We start from the raw sequence: 17,690 nt of genomic DNA on the forward strand, positions 1-17,690 counted from the left end.
GAGATAAATTTATGAGAAAAACTCTCTACTAAATTAGAGATTACTTGGGAGGAAGTTGGGGATAGTGAGGGAGTTTGTTTATGAGAAATTTTAGGATATTAAATTATTTAGTTCATTGGAATGAGAGATATACTAATGTTGAATCATCAATGTTTTTCACATTTTTTTGTTGATAATTTTGTACATGTGGCAATTGCAATGAACATAAGAGTTCTCGGTTGCATTTAGTTAGGTCCTTGTTAGGACAATAGAGCTGTAAATGAAACGTACTATCAAACATGGTTTATTCAAAAGTGTTTCTGTTTTAAGTAGAGAAAACAATAGTTTTTTTTTTTACTTTTTATTTTTTATTTTTGGTAAATTACACTATGAAAAGCATGTTTTCTATATTTTTATTTCGAAAGGTGATGCTTCTGGATTCTTTTTATTTGGGTAAGTGGTTTCTCGAAATCAGGTGTGGGACGTTTATCGTTGCTATTGAAAATTTGAAACTAACACGCAAAAAGAGTTCCAGGATGGAGAGTGAAGAACCAGGACTCATCAAGTCATCAGTCCAGTCCGGCCCATACCCTTGTTAGTTCGTCCCCAGCTTTACATGGGCCCAGGTTGGGCTGGGCTTTCAGGCCTAAAACTTTAAACATATTAAGTCAAACATATAATATTTTATATTAGGTGAATATATATGTATGAGCATATGTTTTAATTTATATAATATATTATATTATAAAATTTATATAGCTAAAAATAAAACTGATCATCCCTTCACATGACCAATTCCAATGAAACTTGTTTTGAACCTCGCTCTATCCACTCTCGGTCCAGAATAACTGGGGAAACTGCGTCCTACAGTTATACTTGCCACCTGTGGGGAAGTGGCGAATAAAAAGTGTCCAAGAATCCTCTGTACAAATGGGAGGATAGGGGGCCAATTACGAAATGCCATGTCAACTGATACTGGAGCTGGTGAGACCGGATTTGCTCCTCACACCTGGCGCCTCGCAGGCGCCTTACACGCTCCACGGTCGGTGGGAAAATTCAGCTTCATTAATGAGACTGATAGGGCATTGTAGTAATTATAACAGTCAGAATCTTAACAAAAAACTGAAAAGTGATTCTCATTCTTGACCTTCCGATTGGTAGCAGGACTTCGCGGTTATAAGAAGATTCGCGCTTGTACTTTCGAGGAGATCAGATTGGCGCCCCACAAGCGGCCTCTCAGCAGTCAGCAAGTCCCACCCGCATATTGAGAACAACTCCCATGATAAATACGGAAGATATTCCTAATACACGCTGAGATGTATATGTAAGGCGTCAATACGATCTCAGTTTCGAGCGGCACCGGACAGTCCGTTTGTGTTGTGTTCCAGAAATCGTAATTCGTAAAGCCGCACAAGGGTCGCAAACCGTCCGTCACATCTAGGGACAGATGGTATGGTAGCGTGATTCTCACGCTCAAGATGCGATTGACTTTTTGATCAGAAATCAATGAAAAAATATATTATAATTAGGTTCCTTTCATATAATAATAATCCAAGATGTATGATAATGTTCGTTTGCGGTGGGCCCGTGGGCGTGGCCATTGCTTTGTAATTTCGCGGGGAAGGAAATAAACCCGATTTTACACTGCACTCCACCTCATAATTCTGAATTCCATAGGCCTATATCAAATAGTAAAATCAAGATGAATAGATAAGAGAGGTGGGAAATCACCAAATTGTGGAAGGGCAGATAAAACTTAAAGTGGGAATGGGAGCCAGGAGGTTTTAAGCATTCACCATCCATCGAGAGCACGCAGAAGTCCGAGCGAGCGAGGTAGAGACCCGATTTTTACACTGCACTCCACCTCATAATTCTGAATTCCATAGGCCTATATCAAATAGTAAAATCAAGATGAATAGATAAGAGAGGTGGGAAATCACCAAATTGTGGAAGGGCAGATAAAACTTAAAGTGGGAATGGGAGCCAGGAGGTTTTAAGCATTCACCATCCATCGAGAGCACGCAGAAGTCCGAGCGAGCGAGGTAGAGACTGAGAAGTAAATATAGCGCCAACATGTCGGGAGGTATAGCGCGTGGCCGTCTCGCCGAGGAGCGAAAAGCCTGGCGTAAGAATCATCCTCATGTCCGTATATCTCTCTCTCATCAAGGACCTCTGTTCTTTTTTTTTTTTTTAATTTAATTGTATCGTATGCATTTCTTTTGAATATTTTGGATTTTCTTTACTGATTTTGTTTGTTCATTGTTTTTGTTTATGAATTTCTTTCTAGGGTTTCGTTGCCAAGCCAGAGACTTTACCAGATGGTACTGTTAATTTGATGGTATGGAATTGCACAATCCCTGGTAAGCCTGGGGTAAGTTGTCATCCCTCTCTATTTCTCTTGTCTCCTGGAGCTTCCATTTATTTAACTTTTTAAGGTGCTGTTTCATTATCGTTGATTTCACTTTTTTTCAACCTGTCTATACATATCTCTTTTACTTGTTTTACGATTGCCTGAATTGCTTTTCTGTTGAGTTGTTACTGATGTTCCCTTAGGGCCTGCGAGCTTGAGCCATTCGTTTTTTTTTTGGGGGGGTGGTGGTGGTGGTTGGAGTTGGGTGGACAGTATCTGCCACATCATGAAGGATATATAGAGTTGAATGTACCGGTTTCAATGACATGCCAAAAACTTTTTAAATTAAATACTAGGGAGTGTTTTGTTGGATTTTTTGCCCCCTTTAAGGTTGTGGGTTCCTGTTATGGTTAGACAATGCAAGGAAGCATTTTCCACTCCTTTGACAAGATTGGGTTTCCAACTCATGCCATTTTTTGTCACCCTTGTGTTGCACTGTTGCCTTGCTTACGTCCAGTATGGTGTACAAAATTATGATAGTTCAACTCTTGCCTTCATTAGATTAGGAAATCCCATATTCTATCAAAATCATGATAATTGGTGGGAAAAAATCATCATGACTATCAAATTTATGTGCAAAAAAAGCAGTTTGAGTGAGAATCAGTAGCCACTAATTAGAGTTTGAACTATGAAGAAAGAGCAGAATCAGTAGCCACTAATTAGATAAACAAAGAGATGTATGATATGCTTATTTACTCGAGTTCCTTCCTTGTTTTCCATTATGTTGAGGGACAACTGACTATTTATAGGGGGTGCAACTTGGGCTGGGCAAACCTAAATCCAGCCCAACCCAACCCCAAAATTTGGTTGGCTTGGTTGAATTGGGTTAGAGTTAGGTCAGAAAATGCCAATCTGATATAAAGTTGGGATGGATTAGGGTTGTGAACTTTGAGTTGCAGTCAGAAGTCAGAACAGGGTGGGTGAAGGTTAGGTTGAGATTTTGACACATCAGCCTGGGCTTGGGTTGATGATCTCACCTCAACCCAAGCCAACATGGCCCTGTTTGCACCTCTAACTAATAACTATTTTTTATAACCTTTCTATATATGCTATGTAGGACATACTAATTTTCAATCTTTAAGAATTCTAAGTTTCAATAAATTAAGAAGGGTGTCTGTCTTATGTTTGGACCATATAAGACAAACCTCTCCTGGTTAGACTGCATAAAATGAACTCAAGATATTAAGGTGTTACTATGGACCTGAAAAGCGGTTCATAGTATTTCCAGGAGGTGGATAATAAAAAATCATTTAATGGTGTCAGGTGGGTTTTGTGTTGAACCCTTTATTTTTGCTAATAGAAAACTGTTTCTTATCTCCGAATGTATTTGAATTGAGTAATGTGTATTTTAACTGTAAGGGTCCTACATGTCATTCTTTGTATTGTCATCTTTGCACCCACCTGTTTTGTTTGTTTGTGTGTATATGTGTGTCCGTGCCCCTTATAAATATGTGAACATGCCAATTCTATTGGTGGAACTGAAAATTTTTGGAAAAGCATAACATGTTGAACTTTTGCATGGAGCCCAAGATGGAACAAGGCAAGTACAGTCCATTATGCAGAGATTTAGGCTCCATTTGGATAAGCTTTTGCTTTTGATCTTTAGGCTGTGAAAGACAAAATTGAACCAAAGTGTTTGATAAGAATTGATCTTAAAAACATTATAGTCCAAAGCCAAAATACTTTTAAGTCCCAAAGCACAATGCCTAAAATTGGGGATTTGTGCTTTTGGGATTTTAAAGCACATACCTTGAAGCTTATTCAAATGCAACCTTAGTTGTTTCATGATTTGGGAGTATGAATAGTTAGACTTCTAACTTGTTGATTATGACTCCTGAGAGTGTACTCCATGAAATGAGTCTGTTGGGGAAAAGTGCATATTTATCATTTATGGGTTTATTTGGTTTCTCAATAGGCCTGGTGACATCTACTTGGGGTTAATTTAACAATGGATATGGCAGTAACAGAATGGAATGGCAGAACAGGATTCTTATGGACGATACCATATAGTTTGGACAAGTTTAGATGACAATGCCTACTGTGAAATACCTGATTTCAGATCAGACCAATGGCCAAGGGAATTTGTTGATTTTCTGAATATGGTTTTAAGAGTTTAGGTTTTGGCACAAAGAAGTAGTTTACAGCAAGAAGGTGCAGATCTTTAGTCTATTTGATGAAACATTTATCAACATGAGGATGAGGCGGATAAGGAATATATAGACCTGAATTTTTCCCTTCGGAAAATGATGAAGACAACCACTTGAAAAATCTTCATAATCTCTGGGGTATAATAGTTAATAACTTCTGCTTATCATTGATCATGATGTAACTTGGAGGGGAACCCATGGAATTTCTAAGTGGATTGCTTGGTGCTCCTTTTGATGTGATTTTTTTTTATAACCGATCAGAGGAGATTTATTAAAATGAATAAAAGAAGACGTAAAAGAAAAGGCGAGTCCATAACTCAATTGAACCTTGTCAAAAGAACAAGTAAAAGCTAGTCCCAACATTTCTAATGTTGGTGATAAAAATTGTCCGTTCAGTCCACACCTATACAAAAAATGTTGATTTACTCAACCCTTAGCAAGGGCATCAGATAATATTTACTGATATGAGGACCCAAGCAAAAGAAGGTTTTGAAATTTAAGGCTAATGATCCTGCTTCCTAATCTGGTTATGATATTATCAACATCTTTATTAATCTCCTTTCTCAATTATCACTTATTTGGGAGGCAACTCTAGAGTAGGCAACAGCGTATTGCATTGCCTGAACATGCCTAGTTGGGTATCTAAGTGCCATGTAGGCACTAGTGAGGCAGTCATTTTTTGAAAATACAGCCTATAACTTATTGGACATGATACCATGTTGACGTGTACAGCATTTACATTTTTTTATTTATCTTCTCTTGAAAAAATACTAACAGAAAGCTAATAAAGTTTTAATATTGCCCATAAAAAATAATGAATTTAAATACCAAGATATGATAAAATCAAGGTTAAAAAAACCGACACGTATCGGCCGATACGTATCGTATTGGAAGCTTCCCAATACGCCCCTACAGAGGGTGTATCAGGGTTTTGACTGGTTCAGGGGGTGGACGGACCTTAAACTGGCCCCTCTGAACCGGATTTGGAAAAAAACTAATAAAACAACTGATACGCCTCTACCGGCGTATCGGGCGTATCGATATTTTGAACCATGGCTAAAATATCACTTTTAATTATAAAATTTAAATATTCCATAAACAACATAACCTATTACATATAATCGGACTTATTTTATTTATCAAAGAAATTACACATAATTGAACTATAAGAATCTTTTTTTGGAAAAAAGGCAAAGAATATTTGATTTATAAGAAACAACTAACAAAAAGTATGGAACCTGCATTCAAAAAGTTGTGTACAATGGGATGTAGAAATAATACTCTCAGCACCATTTATTATGATCTCTGAACACATTTTCAAAGACCAATAGTGGACTGTATGAGACCCCAATGAAATCTTTTTTGTATTTAAGTTGTGTGATTTTCTTTCTCTTCAAATATTCCATAGGATCGCTGCTGGAATAATGATCCTGCCACCTTGCAATATATGAACATGTAGTTTGCCAACTCCCTTGCTACCCCACACATCACAGATTGATCATTGTCAATCTGTAATCCTCTTCTGATTAGGCTATCTCTTGTTAGGCACTTTCCTTAGACTGTTCTCTATACTAGGAAAGAAATCTTTGAGGGGGCGTGAGAGGCCCATACTCTGTAGCATGGGAAGTCATTGAATGCTATATGATTGATCCATCTGAAAAAGGATCTTGAGGAAAAGACCCCAGGCTGTCCCATTCTCATATTCTGGTATCACTGAGCTGTCATTGGCTGGTTAACAGTTCATCCTCTCCGTCATGCTGTCTATTTCCCAATATTCAGTTTTCTTCTCAGTCTGGGGTTCGATAAGTCTGTCCACTATGAATCTCCAAGCAATTAGCAACCAGAGAAGTCCTGTTTCTAGCTACCAGGAACAGTACAGGGATTCCTCCATCAGAGGGTGGTTGCTCACCAAGTGTTCCTCCAAAACCTCACCCTAAAATCATTACCTAGGCTGTATCTTATCCCCTTCGTAAATTCAAGTAACTTCTTTCAATATCTTTCCATGCTGAGCAGTCATGTGAGAAATTTAGTTAATGTTATGATGAGAAAATATAAGAAATTTAAAATCACGAATTAGTACAAAGGAATGTTACTAAAGAAACAAGTTCATGTAGCTATTTGTTATACACACACACACACACATGCCTCTTCATTCTTTGTCCTTTCGGCCTGCGTCCACTTCATTTTTCTGTTTGGAAGGTGTTGGGTTACTTCTAAAGACCTGTCCATGCTGATTGCATCCTGGCCAGTGAGAGGCTTTAAACCTGTCTGTTGGAGCATATGGAAAGAGCACAACAAACCAGTGATTTAAAAGGCACGCCTAGGCGCACAGGCGAGGCGCATTTTAGGGTATGCGCCTTGCCTAGGTCCTAGGCGACGCGCACGCCCTCGCATTGCACCTCAGCCCAGGCATGCACCTTTTGAAAATTTGACGCTTTTTTTTCTTTTTTTTGAACATAGCGGCTGGAGCCCCCGGACCCCCGTGCCACGCCCCTCGAGGCAAGCCTAAACAAGTCCATGTTAGGTGTTAAATTCTTAGTTCTCACACAAAAAATAATGAATTTATAATTCTAATTGCTATTTTAAGAAAATATTTTAGTCAGAGAACCCCCTATTTGCTAATGTTGTTGATTCATTCATCCTAATAAAATATTTTCTAAGAAAAACAATTAAAATTATGAATTTATTATTTTTTGTATGAGAACTAAGAATTTAACACCTAACATGGACTTGTTTGGGCTTGCCTCGAGGGGTGTGGCACAAAGGCGGCTCGTAGAATCAGGAATGTAATATGTTTTACATTACATTAGCTACTTGAAGTAATGCGATTGAGTGAAAAAAATAGATTAGAGATTTTACATGCTTGAAAATGTTTTATATGTTTGATTTTAGTTTTAAATTCTCATTTGAATATGCTTTACATCTTATGCTTATGTATTTTAATTTTAGACAATAGGCTTTCTAAAACATTTATTTTAAAATTTAAGTTTATTTTTTATTAATATTATGTTTAATATTTTTTTTTATTTTTTGGCATTTTTTTGAATTTTCTGACATTTTTTTGAATTTTTGTGCCTTGCTTCAAAAATGTGCACGCTTCGCTTTGCGCCTCAGGCACAAATTGTCCTCTGTGCCTTTTTTGCGCCTTGCGCTTTTAAATCACTGCAGCAAACACATTTTTGGAGGAAAGATATGCTCAGTAACCATGGCTGTTGGGAAGATTAAGGGACTGTTGTTCTGGATGTACACTCTTTAAGAATTCCATGATTCCAGATGTGAACATGTCTGTAGGAAATGGGAGCAGATAATTTCTGATCCTAATTTCGTTTTATGGAGTCATTTCTTGTTCTCGTGTATACCTGAATTCAGAAATCAGAATATTTTTCTGATGCTAATAGGTATTTTTTTAGGGAGGTCTTTCTATGACCTCTCTAGGTGTATGTTTTTCAATAGTAAAATTACCTTACCTCTTTTTCAAAAAAAAAAAAACCATGTTCTTGTGTGTAGCTTGTGGATGATGTTCTGTATGGATTCCTTTTTAGTCTCATGTACTTTGTGAAGTCCTTTCTTGTAGTTCTGCAGTTTTGATGAAATCAGTGAAATTGGGTTTTTAACCTTCAATACCACTAAGCTTATAAATGTGACAAAGAAATCAATTAAAGGCAATTAGCTAATGTTGGTCCCAGCTACCTGGGGTCTTGGGAGTGGTTAACAAAGAAATCAATTAATGGTGATGAGGTACACATCTCTCAACAAAAAATAAAAAACAGAGTTTCTCATTTTAAGGAATATCGAGGCAGAGAGTGTATAAATCTCAAATGGAAACCAATTTCATGATGTTATATGTCTATTGACTATGGTGACACATTATTTGTTGATATTATCTTTGGACACCATAATTCTACTCAAAAAGCATTATTACTGAAAAAACTATATCTTTGGACATCATAATTCTACTCAAAAAGCATTACAACTGAAAAAAACTATATCTTGCAAATAAATTTTCTTATTGGATCGGAGTCATTGGCTAATTTTTGTTTATTTTGCTACATTGATATTCATTTTGTGGTGCATACAAATAGTAGGATGGTGAATGTATTCCTATTATTATGACCTGTTCTATTGGGCTTTGGTAGTGTTTGTGAACACTTAAAAGAAGTACTTCTTTTAACACATGGGACCACACATTAAGTGGTTTTTAAGTACTTATGGGTGTTTTGTAAAAAAGAGGGTAAGTACTTATTATTAAAAAAGTAACATGGATGTTTTTTTTTCAGCACTTTTTGAAGAAGTGCTTCATTTGAATGGGACAAGCCCGTCCCTGTTTTTTTTCTTTAATGACAAAACTACCCCCACTCGAGTTTATCATCTTCTTCCATTCGAAACCCTACAACAACAGGTAGCGGCGGTGTTTGGTTGCAGGTCCACCGGCAACATTCCACGGTGAGCAAAAGCCAGCCGGCGGAGTTGGGTGTATAGTTAATACAGTCGTTCTTACAGGTCCACTGCTTTTCCCTTCCTACAGCCATTCTTATAGGTCCTGTAAGTGGTGAACAGATCAACACTAACACAAGCTGAAAAATTCAAAACACTATTGAAACCAGAAAGTTTCCTTGAACCCAACTGCAAAAAAAAAAAAGAAAAGAAAATAAAGAAAATCTGAAGCTACAATTTATGGGAAAGAAACTGAGAGATTGGGAGAGAATTACCCTGAAAATGCTCATTTTCAGATGAGAGGAGGTACGACAACAACCAACACCATTCTCAGTATAGGAAGGGAAAAGCGGTGGAGGTTCTTACAATACATGTAAGAATGACTGTAGGAAGGGGCTCCAATACCAACATTAGAAAATGGGGAAATGGGCAGGTCAGGTTCATGGTCCTCTACAAAACCCTTGTCAAAATTCTTTGATTGCTCACAAAAACAACAATTTTTTTTTTTTTAAGATATTCTCTACTAAAGCTTCCATGGTCTTGGGTTTGAACACCGAGACTTGTAAGATATCAACCGGAGACAACAAAATCCTCCATTTTCCTCTAAAAATACGAAAATGATTCTGGTTGAACGACAACAAAATCCATGGTTCTGGGTTTGAGCACCGGGAGTTGGACCTTGTAAGGTATCAGTTGGAAGCAACGGAATCCTCCCAGGCATGAAGTTGGAGGCAAACCAGATGCTAAGAGATATCAAACAGACTAGCTGGGGATAAAGCTAGAAGACAACGGAAGAAGGAAAGGGAGTCAAGAGAGACTCGGGAGGCGGAAATGGGAATCCAAGAATTTGTGAAGGTTGTTAATCGGAGGAGTCTTTCTGTTGTCCAATCTACAGTTCCGGCGGTTCCGACAGTTCCAGTGAAGAAAATGAGAGGGAGAGGGAGAGATCCGAGTAATCTACAGTGGAGGGTAAAATTGTTATTTGTGTCAATATAGGCACTTATGGGGAAAGTAGCTTACCAAACATCCCCACCCAATAAGTGCTTAAAAACATAATAAGTGACTTAAAAGTGGGATACCAAACAGCCTTAAGTGGTGGTTAAAATAAATACTTCTAAGAAGTACTTGTGTTGTTAAAATAGTAGCAAGTACTTCTTTTAACAAGTACTTAATCATCAAACAGGGCCTTTGTCTAACTGCTTGAGTTACCGACTTTTGGGTCCAATCTACACTTGCATGACTGAGGATCCTCTCTTGATTAACTTTTGTATGTTGATGAAATAGCAGTCTGAGCCCCAGGTCTAAGTTGTGCTTGGTCAGCATTAGACCTGTTCATGGGCCAGGCCGGCCGGGCTTTTACTCTTCATTAATGAAAATATGTTAGGCCCGAGCCCGGCTCGACCAATGGGCCTACAACTTGGGTCTGAGCCCGGCCCTGATAAAAAGCCCAAAGCCCGAGCCCGAGCCCGAAGCCCGACCTAATAAAAAAAAATTAGAAATTTTCCCTATTCAATAATCAATATAAATTAGAATTTATTTACATTAAAAAAAGAATATAAATTCAAATTTTATTTACATTAAAAAAAGAATATAAAGAAGGGAAAAAGGATGTGGAGAAGAAGGGTTCAGTTGGAAAAATAAGGGAAAGAGGTGAAAAAAAGAGGGGTATTCGACTAGGGTTTTTAGGTTTATTTATAGGTTAGGTTGGGCTATTTTGGCAAATCCCCAACCCGGCTCGAATTTATTGCAGGCCGGGCTTTTTGGCCCGAGGTTAAGCCCGCGAGCCCATATACTTGTTCAAGCTCGTCCGGGGGCCGAGCCGGCCCTTGAACAGGTCTAGTCAGCATGCATCATATGTTTTTTTGTTTGTTTTAAGCTTTAACATAGTTGTAAACAAGGTTCAAAATATCGATACGCCTGATATGCCCATTAGTTTTTTTTTTTTTTTCAAATCCGGTTCAGAGGGGCCGATTTAAGGTCCCCCCCCCCTGAACTGGTCAAAACCTTGATACACCCTCTGTAGTGGCGTATCGGGAAGCTTCTGATACAATACGTATCAGCCGATACGGGCCAATACGTGTTATTTTTTTAGCCTTGGTTGTAAATAAAAATCTATATAAATATATCGGTGGCACTAGAGAAAGCAGTTCTGCTGATAAATTTGTTTCAAATATGAAGGTTCCACTTGTTGGAGCAAAGGTAAGCCAATGTTTAGGAAACCGGATCGGGCTGGCCAGTTGGGCTGGTTGAGTCGTAACCCGGGCTCTTGGCTGGTTTGGTTAGGGATGTCAACGGGTCGGAACCAAGTAGAACCAGTCCTGGAACCAATAGGAGAACTCGTGGACCCAGAACTGACCCAGACCCTATAGGGTCTATAATTCTGGACCCAGAACCAAACCAATTGGTTCTTGGGACAATCGGGTCCAACTTGATGGACCCGATTTTGATATGTGTGCTAATAATACCCTTGCTAAAAATGCAATAAAACCCCTATAAAAACCTAAAATACAATGAAAACCCTGCTAAAAAAATAAAAAAAAAAAACTGTTGAAAAGGAAACTGATAAAAAAACAATAATAATGTATACCGTGTGTGTATATATATTTATATTTATATATATAGGGGCTGGGTCAGGTCAAGTCCATATCAGTTTGGGACAAGGTGGACCCGGTTCCGACCCGATAGTAATCGGGTTTTTAAAGAACCGGAACAGACCCATCGGGACAAGTTCTGGAACCAGATCCACCCTAATTGGTCCGGTTCCATCGTGTCAGACCCGGCCCATTGACAGCCCTAGGTTTGGTCTTACCCCAATAACTGCTTTTATTAGAAAAACAGTGAAAACCGACTAACCGATCCATTTAACCAGAAAACTGGTGAATCGGTCTCGGTTTAATGAAACCACCCCAGGTCTTTAACCTTTTTTTAATTTCTTTTAACCAAATGAAATTTTAAAATGTATTTAACAAGATTTGAACCCATGGCCTCTTATTTTCATATATCGCTTAATTACCATTAGTCCACCTCTTGTGTTAATTAATGATTCTTTATTATACATATTACTTTATTTTGCATGTATTTTAAAGAAAATGTAAATTAAGAGACTTGAACCTTATTTGTTTTAAAAATTAAGGAAGCACCATATTTAAGTATATTAAAAGTTGTAAAATATATTATATAATATTTATATGACTTGTATATATATATATATATATATATATATATTGTATGTATGTATGTATATGCATATGCCATGTCATCATGGTTCGACCTCGGTTGAACCTCTGACCCACCTCTCCCTTCTCTGGTTCTATGTCCGGTACAGTTCTCTGAACGTTGAGGTAAGCTGCTGTAACCCAAAGTTGTTTTTTTGCCCAAATCATGGTTGGGCAAACAAGCAAATGTTGTTATTATGCAAGATGCAATATTTTTTTTTTCAATCTTCACATGAGGCTGTTTTTGTTGTACCTTTGCTGGTTTGCTCTTAAATAACATTACTGGTTCAGGATATTTTTGTTAGCTCAATGAGTTAGATATTGGAGCCATTCTTCCATTTCTTTTCTTCAATGAACGGAATGGGTTGCTTGATGGTTCCCTGGGTAAATATCTAAATTTGGCTAAAATCTGCCTGAAGTGTCATTCTCTTATCTGTCTTAGTGGGTGAACGTTGTTCCCATTCTTTCATTTTTTTTACCTGAAGACAATGCGGTCTCTTTTTGTATTCTCTCATGGAAGGCATATATAATAAGACATGTTTGAGGATACACATTTTTAATGGATATATTTATCACTATGCCTCATTCAATTTATTTTTTCCTTCCATAATTATATCTGTAAATGCCTTTTTCCTTTGGTTTTGTGTGGCATCAACAACACTGCTTTACTGAATGCCAGACCGACTGGGAAGGTGGCTACTTTCCAATTACGCTTCATTTTAGTGAAGACTACCCTAGTAAACCACCAAAGTGCAAGTTCCCTCAAGGTTTCTTTCACCCAAACGTCTACCCTTCTGGAACTGTTTGCCTATCAATTCTCAACGAAGACAGTGTAAGTAACCAAAGTCTCACGTATTTACCATTGTTTATTTATATGGTAGGAAGCAATCAACTTGTCATTTGCTGACACATTTATGTATTGTGTCTAGGGGTGGAGACCAGCTATCACAGTGAAGCAAATTCTTGTGGGCATACAAGATTTGCTGGACCAGCCAAATCCTGCTGATCCTGCCCAAACAGATGGATATCACCTCTTCATCCAGGTATTTTACACCAAATTCAAAATTCTTTCCTCTTGCTTCAATTTCTGTTAAAACTACGTGAGAGAACTACTCCTTTCGCTAATCGACTCTGGTTATATTTGCAGGAACCAGTTGAGTACAAGAGAAGGGTCCGACAACAGGCAAAGCAGTATCCACCTCTTGTCTAGTGCCGTTGCAGCTGACTTTTGCTCATTAAAGATTATCTACATTCTGTCGGTTGCGTGTAATGTATGTGAAGGCTGCATTATAGACTTTGTTTTTGGGTATATGAAAAGCTCATTGGTAGTGGACAAACTATATTGACATTAGGGTAAAGAAAAAGGTTTAATTGGTGTTCATTTTAGAAGGGAGACCAAATCTCCTGTTCTCCCATTGTTATTGTGGTTTGTGAACTCTTCTATCTCTTGTGGTCTGAAAAAAAAACTCCCGTCTCTCATGATTACCACGGTTGATCTCTAACAGTTAACCCTTTCATGAAAGATGATTTATTCTATCAAACCCCAATGTCTTTGACTGTTTATAGAACTGCTGCACTATTTAACAGGTAGGACATCAAAACCTTGTATACCCTTGCACGTTATGACTTAAAACTCTTTTGTCATTTGGAGTTATATTTTTCTCCTTCCAAGCTCTCTGATGGACACGTAACTAGCTTTAAGGCTCCAATTTTTTTCAACTTGATAGCCAACCCATGAAGTTGGAAGGAGAGAGTTTTTTTAACCTTCTTTTGATTGATGATTATATTTTTTTCAGTTTTTACCACCCCTCCCTCCAAAAAAAAAAAAAAAGGAATGGCAGTAGTCGACTACTCGCATGGGAATTGCCATGCTAAATTGCTAATAGCTGGTTTGTTGACAATAAAAGTACAAATATACTAAATCCTGTTTTAATTCAACCATTTTTTTTCTAGCATTTTCTTTAGTTAATCCAAATTATCCAATCGAACCATGAATTGTTATGTTTTGTTGACTGTTGTGCTTAAAGGGGGTTACACAATGGTAAGATCACATTACAACCCCCGAGACCGGGAGTGAGTTTTGAACATGTCAGTATTTTTATCATTTTTATAAAATGATAAAAATAAAGTAATTTTTTTTTTTTGAAAAATATCAGGAGTAATGGCACTATTAATCTTTTTCCTCTGCCTCTGTATCATCCGAATACACTGCATGCAAGAGTCGGATTAGGGCATGGGTGGCATTCTCCTTTGCGGTTGTTGTTCTGGTCTTGAGAGCTCTCATTAGGGGTTTAATTGCTCCCGAGGAGGTAATTAGATCCTTGTTTTCGTTGCATAAGGAGAGATTCAGAATCGTGGTGACACCGTTCTCTTGAAGTTGAGCATCGGAAGAGGAGATAAGAGAGATAAGAGGTCTTACAACCCCAACACGAGCAATCTTGAGGTGGTTTAGCAAGCCCAATTCGAGATTGGAGGCAAGTTGATGAATAAAATCATCAGAATTCTCAAAAGCGCAAGCCACCAGGAGGCGATAGCTATGCGCGGAGGTGGTCAGGAATTCACCTGATTGTTGCAGTCATTGGAAGCTAAAGATGAATCATCGATGCTCAGATCACCAAAGCTCCGTCAGGTAAGTAAAATTTGAGGGAACTCCGGCCTCCATCACCAGAGCTCAACTACTTCATCAAATGTTCGGTCGGCTACAGAGAATTCAAGAATCGGGATTCCTTCTACGTAAAATGAAGTTGAAGATTCTTTAGAGCGACCTATTCAAGCAAAGGCTCTTCTATCGCCCAGCAGTTGGAAAGGGAGATAATTGAGTGCGAGAGAGTAAAGACCGAAGGGGGAATTGTTCATCGTCTTCCTCTGCCTTTGTATTCATCCGAATACACTGGATTTAAAGCCTCGGTGAATCCATTTTATGTTTTGCGCGGATAAGAGAAGGAAGGGATGGGTGGCCTCTATATTCATCCGAATCACTCTGATCGCCGTCACATTTTGGCTTGTATCGCACTAGCTTTGCCATCGCATCTTGGCTTGTCACCGGTTTATCACACACTAGCATTGCACCTAGCACAGCGTGTATTGTTCAACCATCTGTTAAAAACAATCATAGAGGCAGAGGAAGAGGAAGACGATGAAGCCATTGCCCTTCCTTGATATTTTTCAAAAAAAATTACCTTATTTTAATTATTTTATAAAAATATTATGTTTTATTGATATTCAAGATAAAAAAAGTTGCCTTGCCCGCTAAAAACCCTTTAATTAAACACTAATTTGATGTGACATTTTATCTTTTTCATCAAGCACTGGTATTCAAAAATGACTGGAGGGTCTCGGGGTTGACGTAGATGTGGGTTGCAGGAAATGTGATCTCCACCCATCCTCAATCCATAACCATGATCCCTCTCAACCCTGGTACTGTGTACAGGTGGGGATTCGATGGAACCCAAGCCTCCGCTACAATCAGTCAGGTGGCACTTTGCCAAATCTTATTATGATTTGAATAGAGCATCATATATGGTCATGTAGGGGCATTACTGCAATTTGCCAATGTTAATCGGAATTATGGTACGGCTCTAGCATGCAATTTCCCCGTCCTGTTTACTGGAATAAGCTTTAAGGCTTTGCTTTAACATAGAACCAAAAAAGGAAGAATGGATGCCCAATATACACTGAAATGCTAAATATGTGGGAGTTAAAGGCTGTTTAATGGATTTAAATATTATTGTTTATTCTCATACATATATACATGCATACATTATATATATAGATGCAGTTTTTTATTTTATTAAAAAAATAGAATATTCATATAAAACCTCTTTATTTTTGGTAAAAGATTCATAGAAACTGTGGATACCAAAAATATATTGATGTTTTTAACCTCGTCCAAGATCCAATCAATTCAAAAGATATCCTTCAAATCACTGGAACAAATAAAGGCAAAAAAACCAATGAAACTTGCAAAGATTTAAAGAATCGAAACCATGAACTAACGTCTGGACTTCATGTGCATGGTTGGCTAACCAATCTACAGCCTGATTCGCCTCACAGTAGACATGTTTGTAGGTGATTCCCTTCTCATAGCTCTCCTTCAACTCCCAGCAATCATGGATGACGTTTCACAGGTTCCATTGGCAAGGCATCACACGATTAAGGCATGAGATCATAATCTTAGAGTCCCCTTCTACAATGATAGGATAATTCTTGAAATTCAATGCCAAATTGTGGGCTTCCCAAGCAGCCCAGACTTCAGCTTTATTAATAGAAGAAAGGTCCAGTTTATAGAATTCGGATTATCCACACGCTTTGGTTGTTCAACTGGTTGTGGGATCAATGATGAGGTTTCACGCCAGTAATAAGTTCATGGACCTCATTGTGAAAGGTGCAAGCCCCATGTATTTTATTACTGGCGTGGAACCTCATCATTGGTTCCACAGCCCGCTAAACAGTCAAAGCATTCAGCTAAACCATGCTCTAGTTTATAGGCTTTGAAATCCAACACCTCACCAAGATGGTTCCTAGCTAACATAGCAATGGTGTATATACCCCCTTCTAAATGCAATGCATCAAATCATCCAAACCTTGGATAGCTAGATTAATAATCGACCAACAATTCTTCACAAAAGTGCAACCTCTAAAAATATGATTCACATCCTCTTCCTCCCCACAAATATTACAGTCTCTCTAAATCTTTGAAGAGACTTTGTGGGAAGTCTATTGTTCAGTAAAAGGTACATGAAACTTGTAGTTTTGGAGAGCATTTGAGATTCCAAACAATATTATTCCAATTGTAACCACTCGTGGAATTTGATAAATGGTTACACTTCAAACTGTATGCAGATTTGGAAGAAAACTTGCCATTAGAATTAAACCACCAAATCAACTTATCTTCTTTTTTGGTTTGATGGGATGAATGTAGCCTTGATTTTCAACCAAACATTGTTTTGAACAAGACTACAGATTTTCTCCCTCCTCCACACCTTCCTTTCTTGATCAATAACATCACTAATTAAGAGCTCCTCATTAACAATAGTTTCTTGTGGCATCAATTTGGCTATTACCTTTTCTCTAATCCATCTTTCCAAGAAGTTCACCGATCTACCATTGCTAATCTCCCAACCAATTCCTTTGTTTAGGAGTTCTCTACCCTTTAATATCCCTCTCTAAGCCTATGAAACACCTTTTTTTTTTTATTTTAGCTTCCAAAAAATTCAAAAGATATATAATACTGCAAAAAATAAATTTGAAAAAAAAGGCATCATCACAAATTCTCCAAGATAGGTATAAAATTTGGGCCTAAGTGTTTACAAAATTATGAATGACCTCGATGCTCAACTGCAATTGAATCCATGGGTCGAAAGTCGGATCGAGTGATCTGGTCTAGAGGTGTAAATCGGGATGTGCCACTTGTAGCCTGGCATGGCACAATGGCATGCGGGCCATGCCAGGTCCGACGGAACGGTCCAAGTCATTCTGGGCCTGCAATTCTAGGTCCATGGGCTG

General features: G+C 38.0%; 1 protein-coding gene across 1 annotated transcript; it reads left to right on the forward strand.

The window, feature by feature from the left end:
- The first annotated feature begins 1,818 nt into the window (after positions 1-1,818).
- LOC148850284 (SUMO-conjugating enzyme SCE1) lies at positions 1,819-13,726 on the forward strand. Its single transcript, XM_088944677.1, has 5 exons — positions 1,819-2,121; positions 2,267-2,350; positions 12,865-13,017; positions 13,115-13,228; positions 13,333-13,726. The coding sequence occupies exons 1-5, from the start codon at positions 2,053-2,055 to the stop codon at positions 13,393-13,395; spliced, it is 483 nt and encodes a 160-aa protein (XP_088800803.1). The 5' UTR covers positions 1,819-2,052; the 3' UTR covers positions 13,396-13,726.
- The last annotated feature ends 3,964 nt before the right edge of the window (positions 13,727-17,690 follow it).

Source organism: Nelumbo lutea, chromosome 5 (genome assembly GCF_056320005.1).
Source record: "Nelumbo lutea isolate HS-2025 chromosome 5, American lotus-T2T, whole genome shotgun sequence".
NCBI classification, from domain to species: Eukaryota; Viridiplantae; Streptophyta; class Magnoliopsida; order Proteales; family Nelumbonaceae; genus Nelumbo; species Nelumbo lutea.

Bases quoted from the DNA above. Each gene is read 5' to 3' on its own strand.
- LOC148850284 (XM_088944677.1), top strand. From the start codon at position 2,053: ATGTCGGGAGGTATAGCGCGTGGCCGTCTCGCCGAGGAGCGAAAAGCC. The intron at 2,122-2,266 runs GTCCGTATATCT...ATTTCTTTCTAG, and splicing joins GGCGTAAGAATCATCCTCAT to GGTTTCGTTGCCAAGCCAGA. The intron at 13,018-13,114 runs GTAAGTAACCAA...TATTGTGTCTAG, and splicing joins CAATTCTCAACGAAGACAGT to GGGTGGAGACCAGCTATCAC.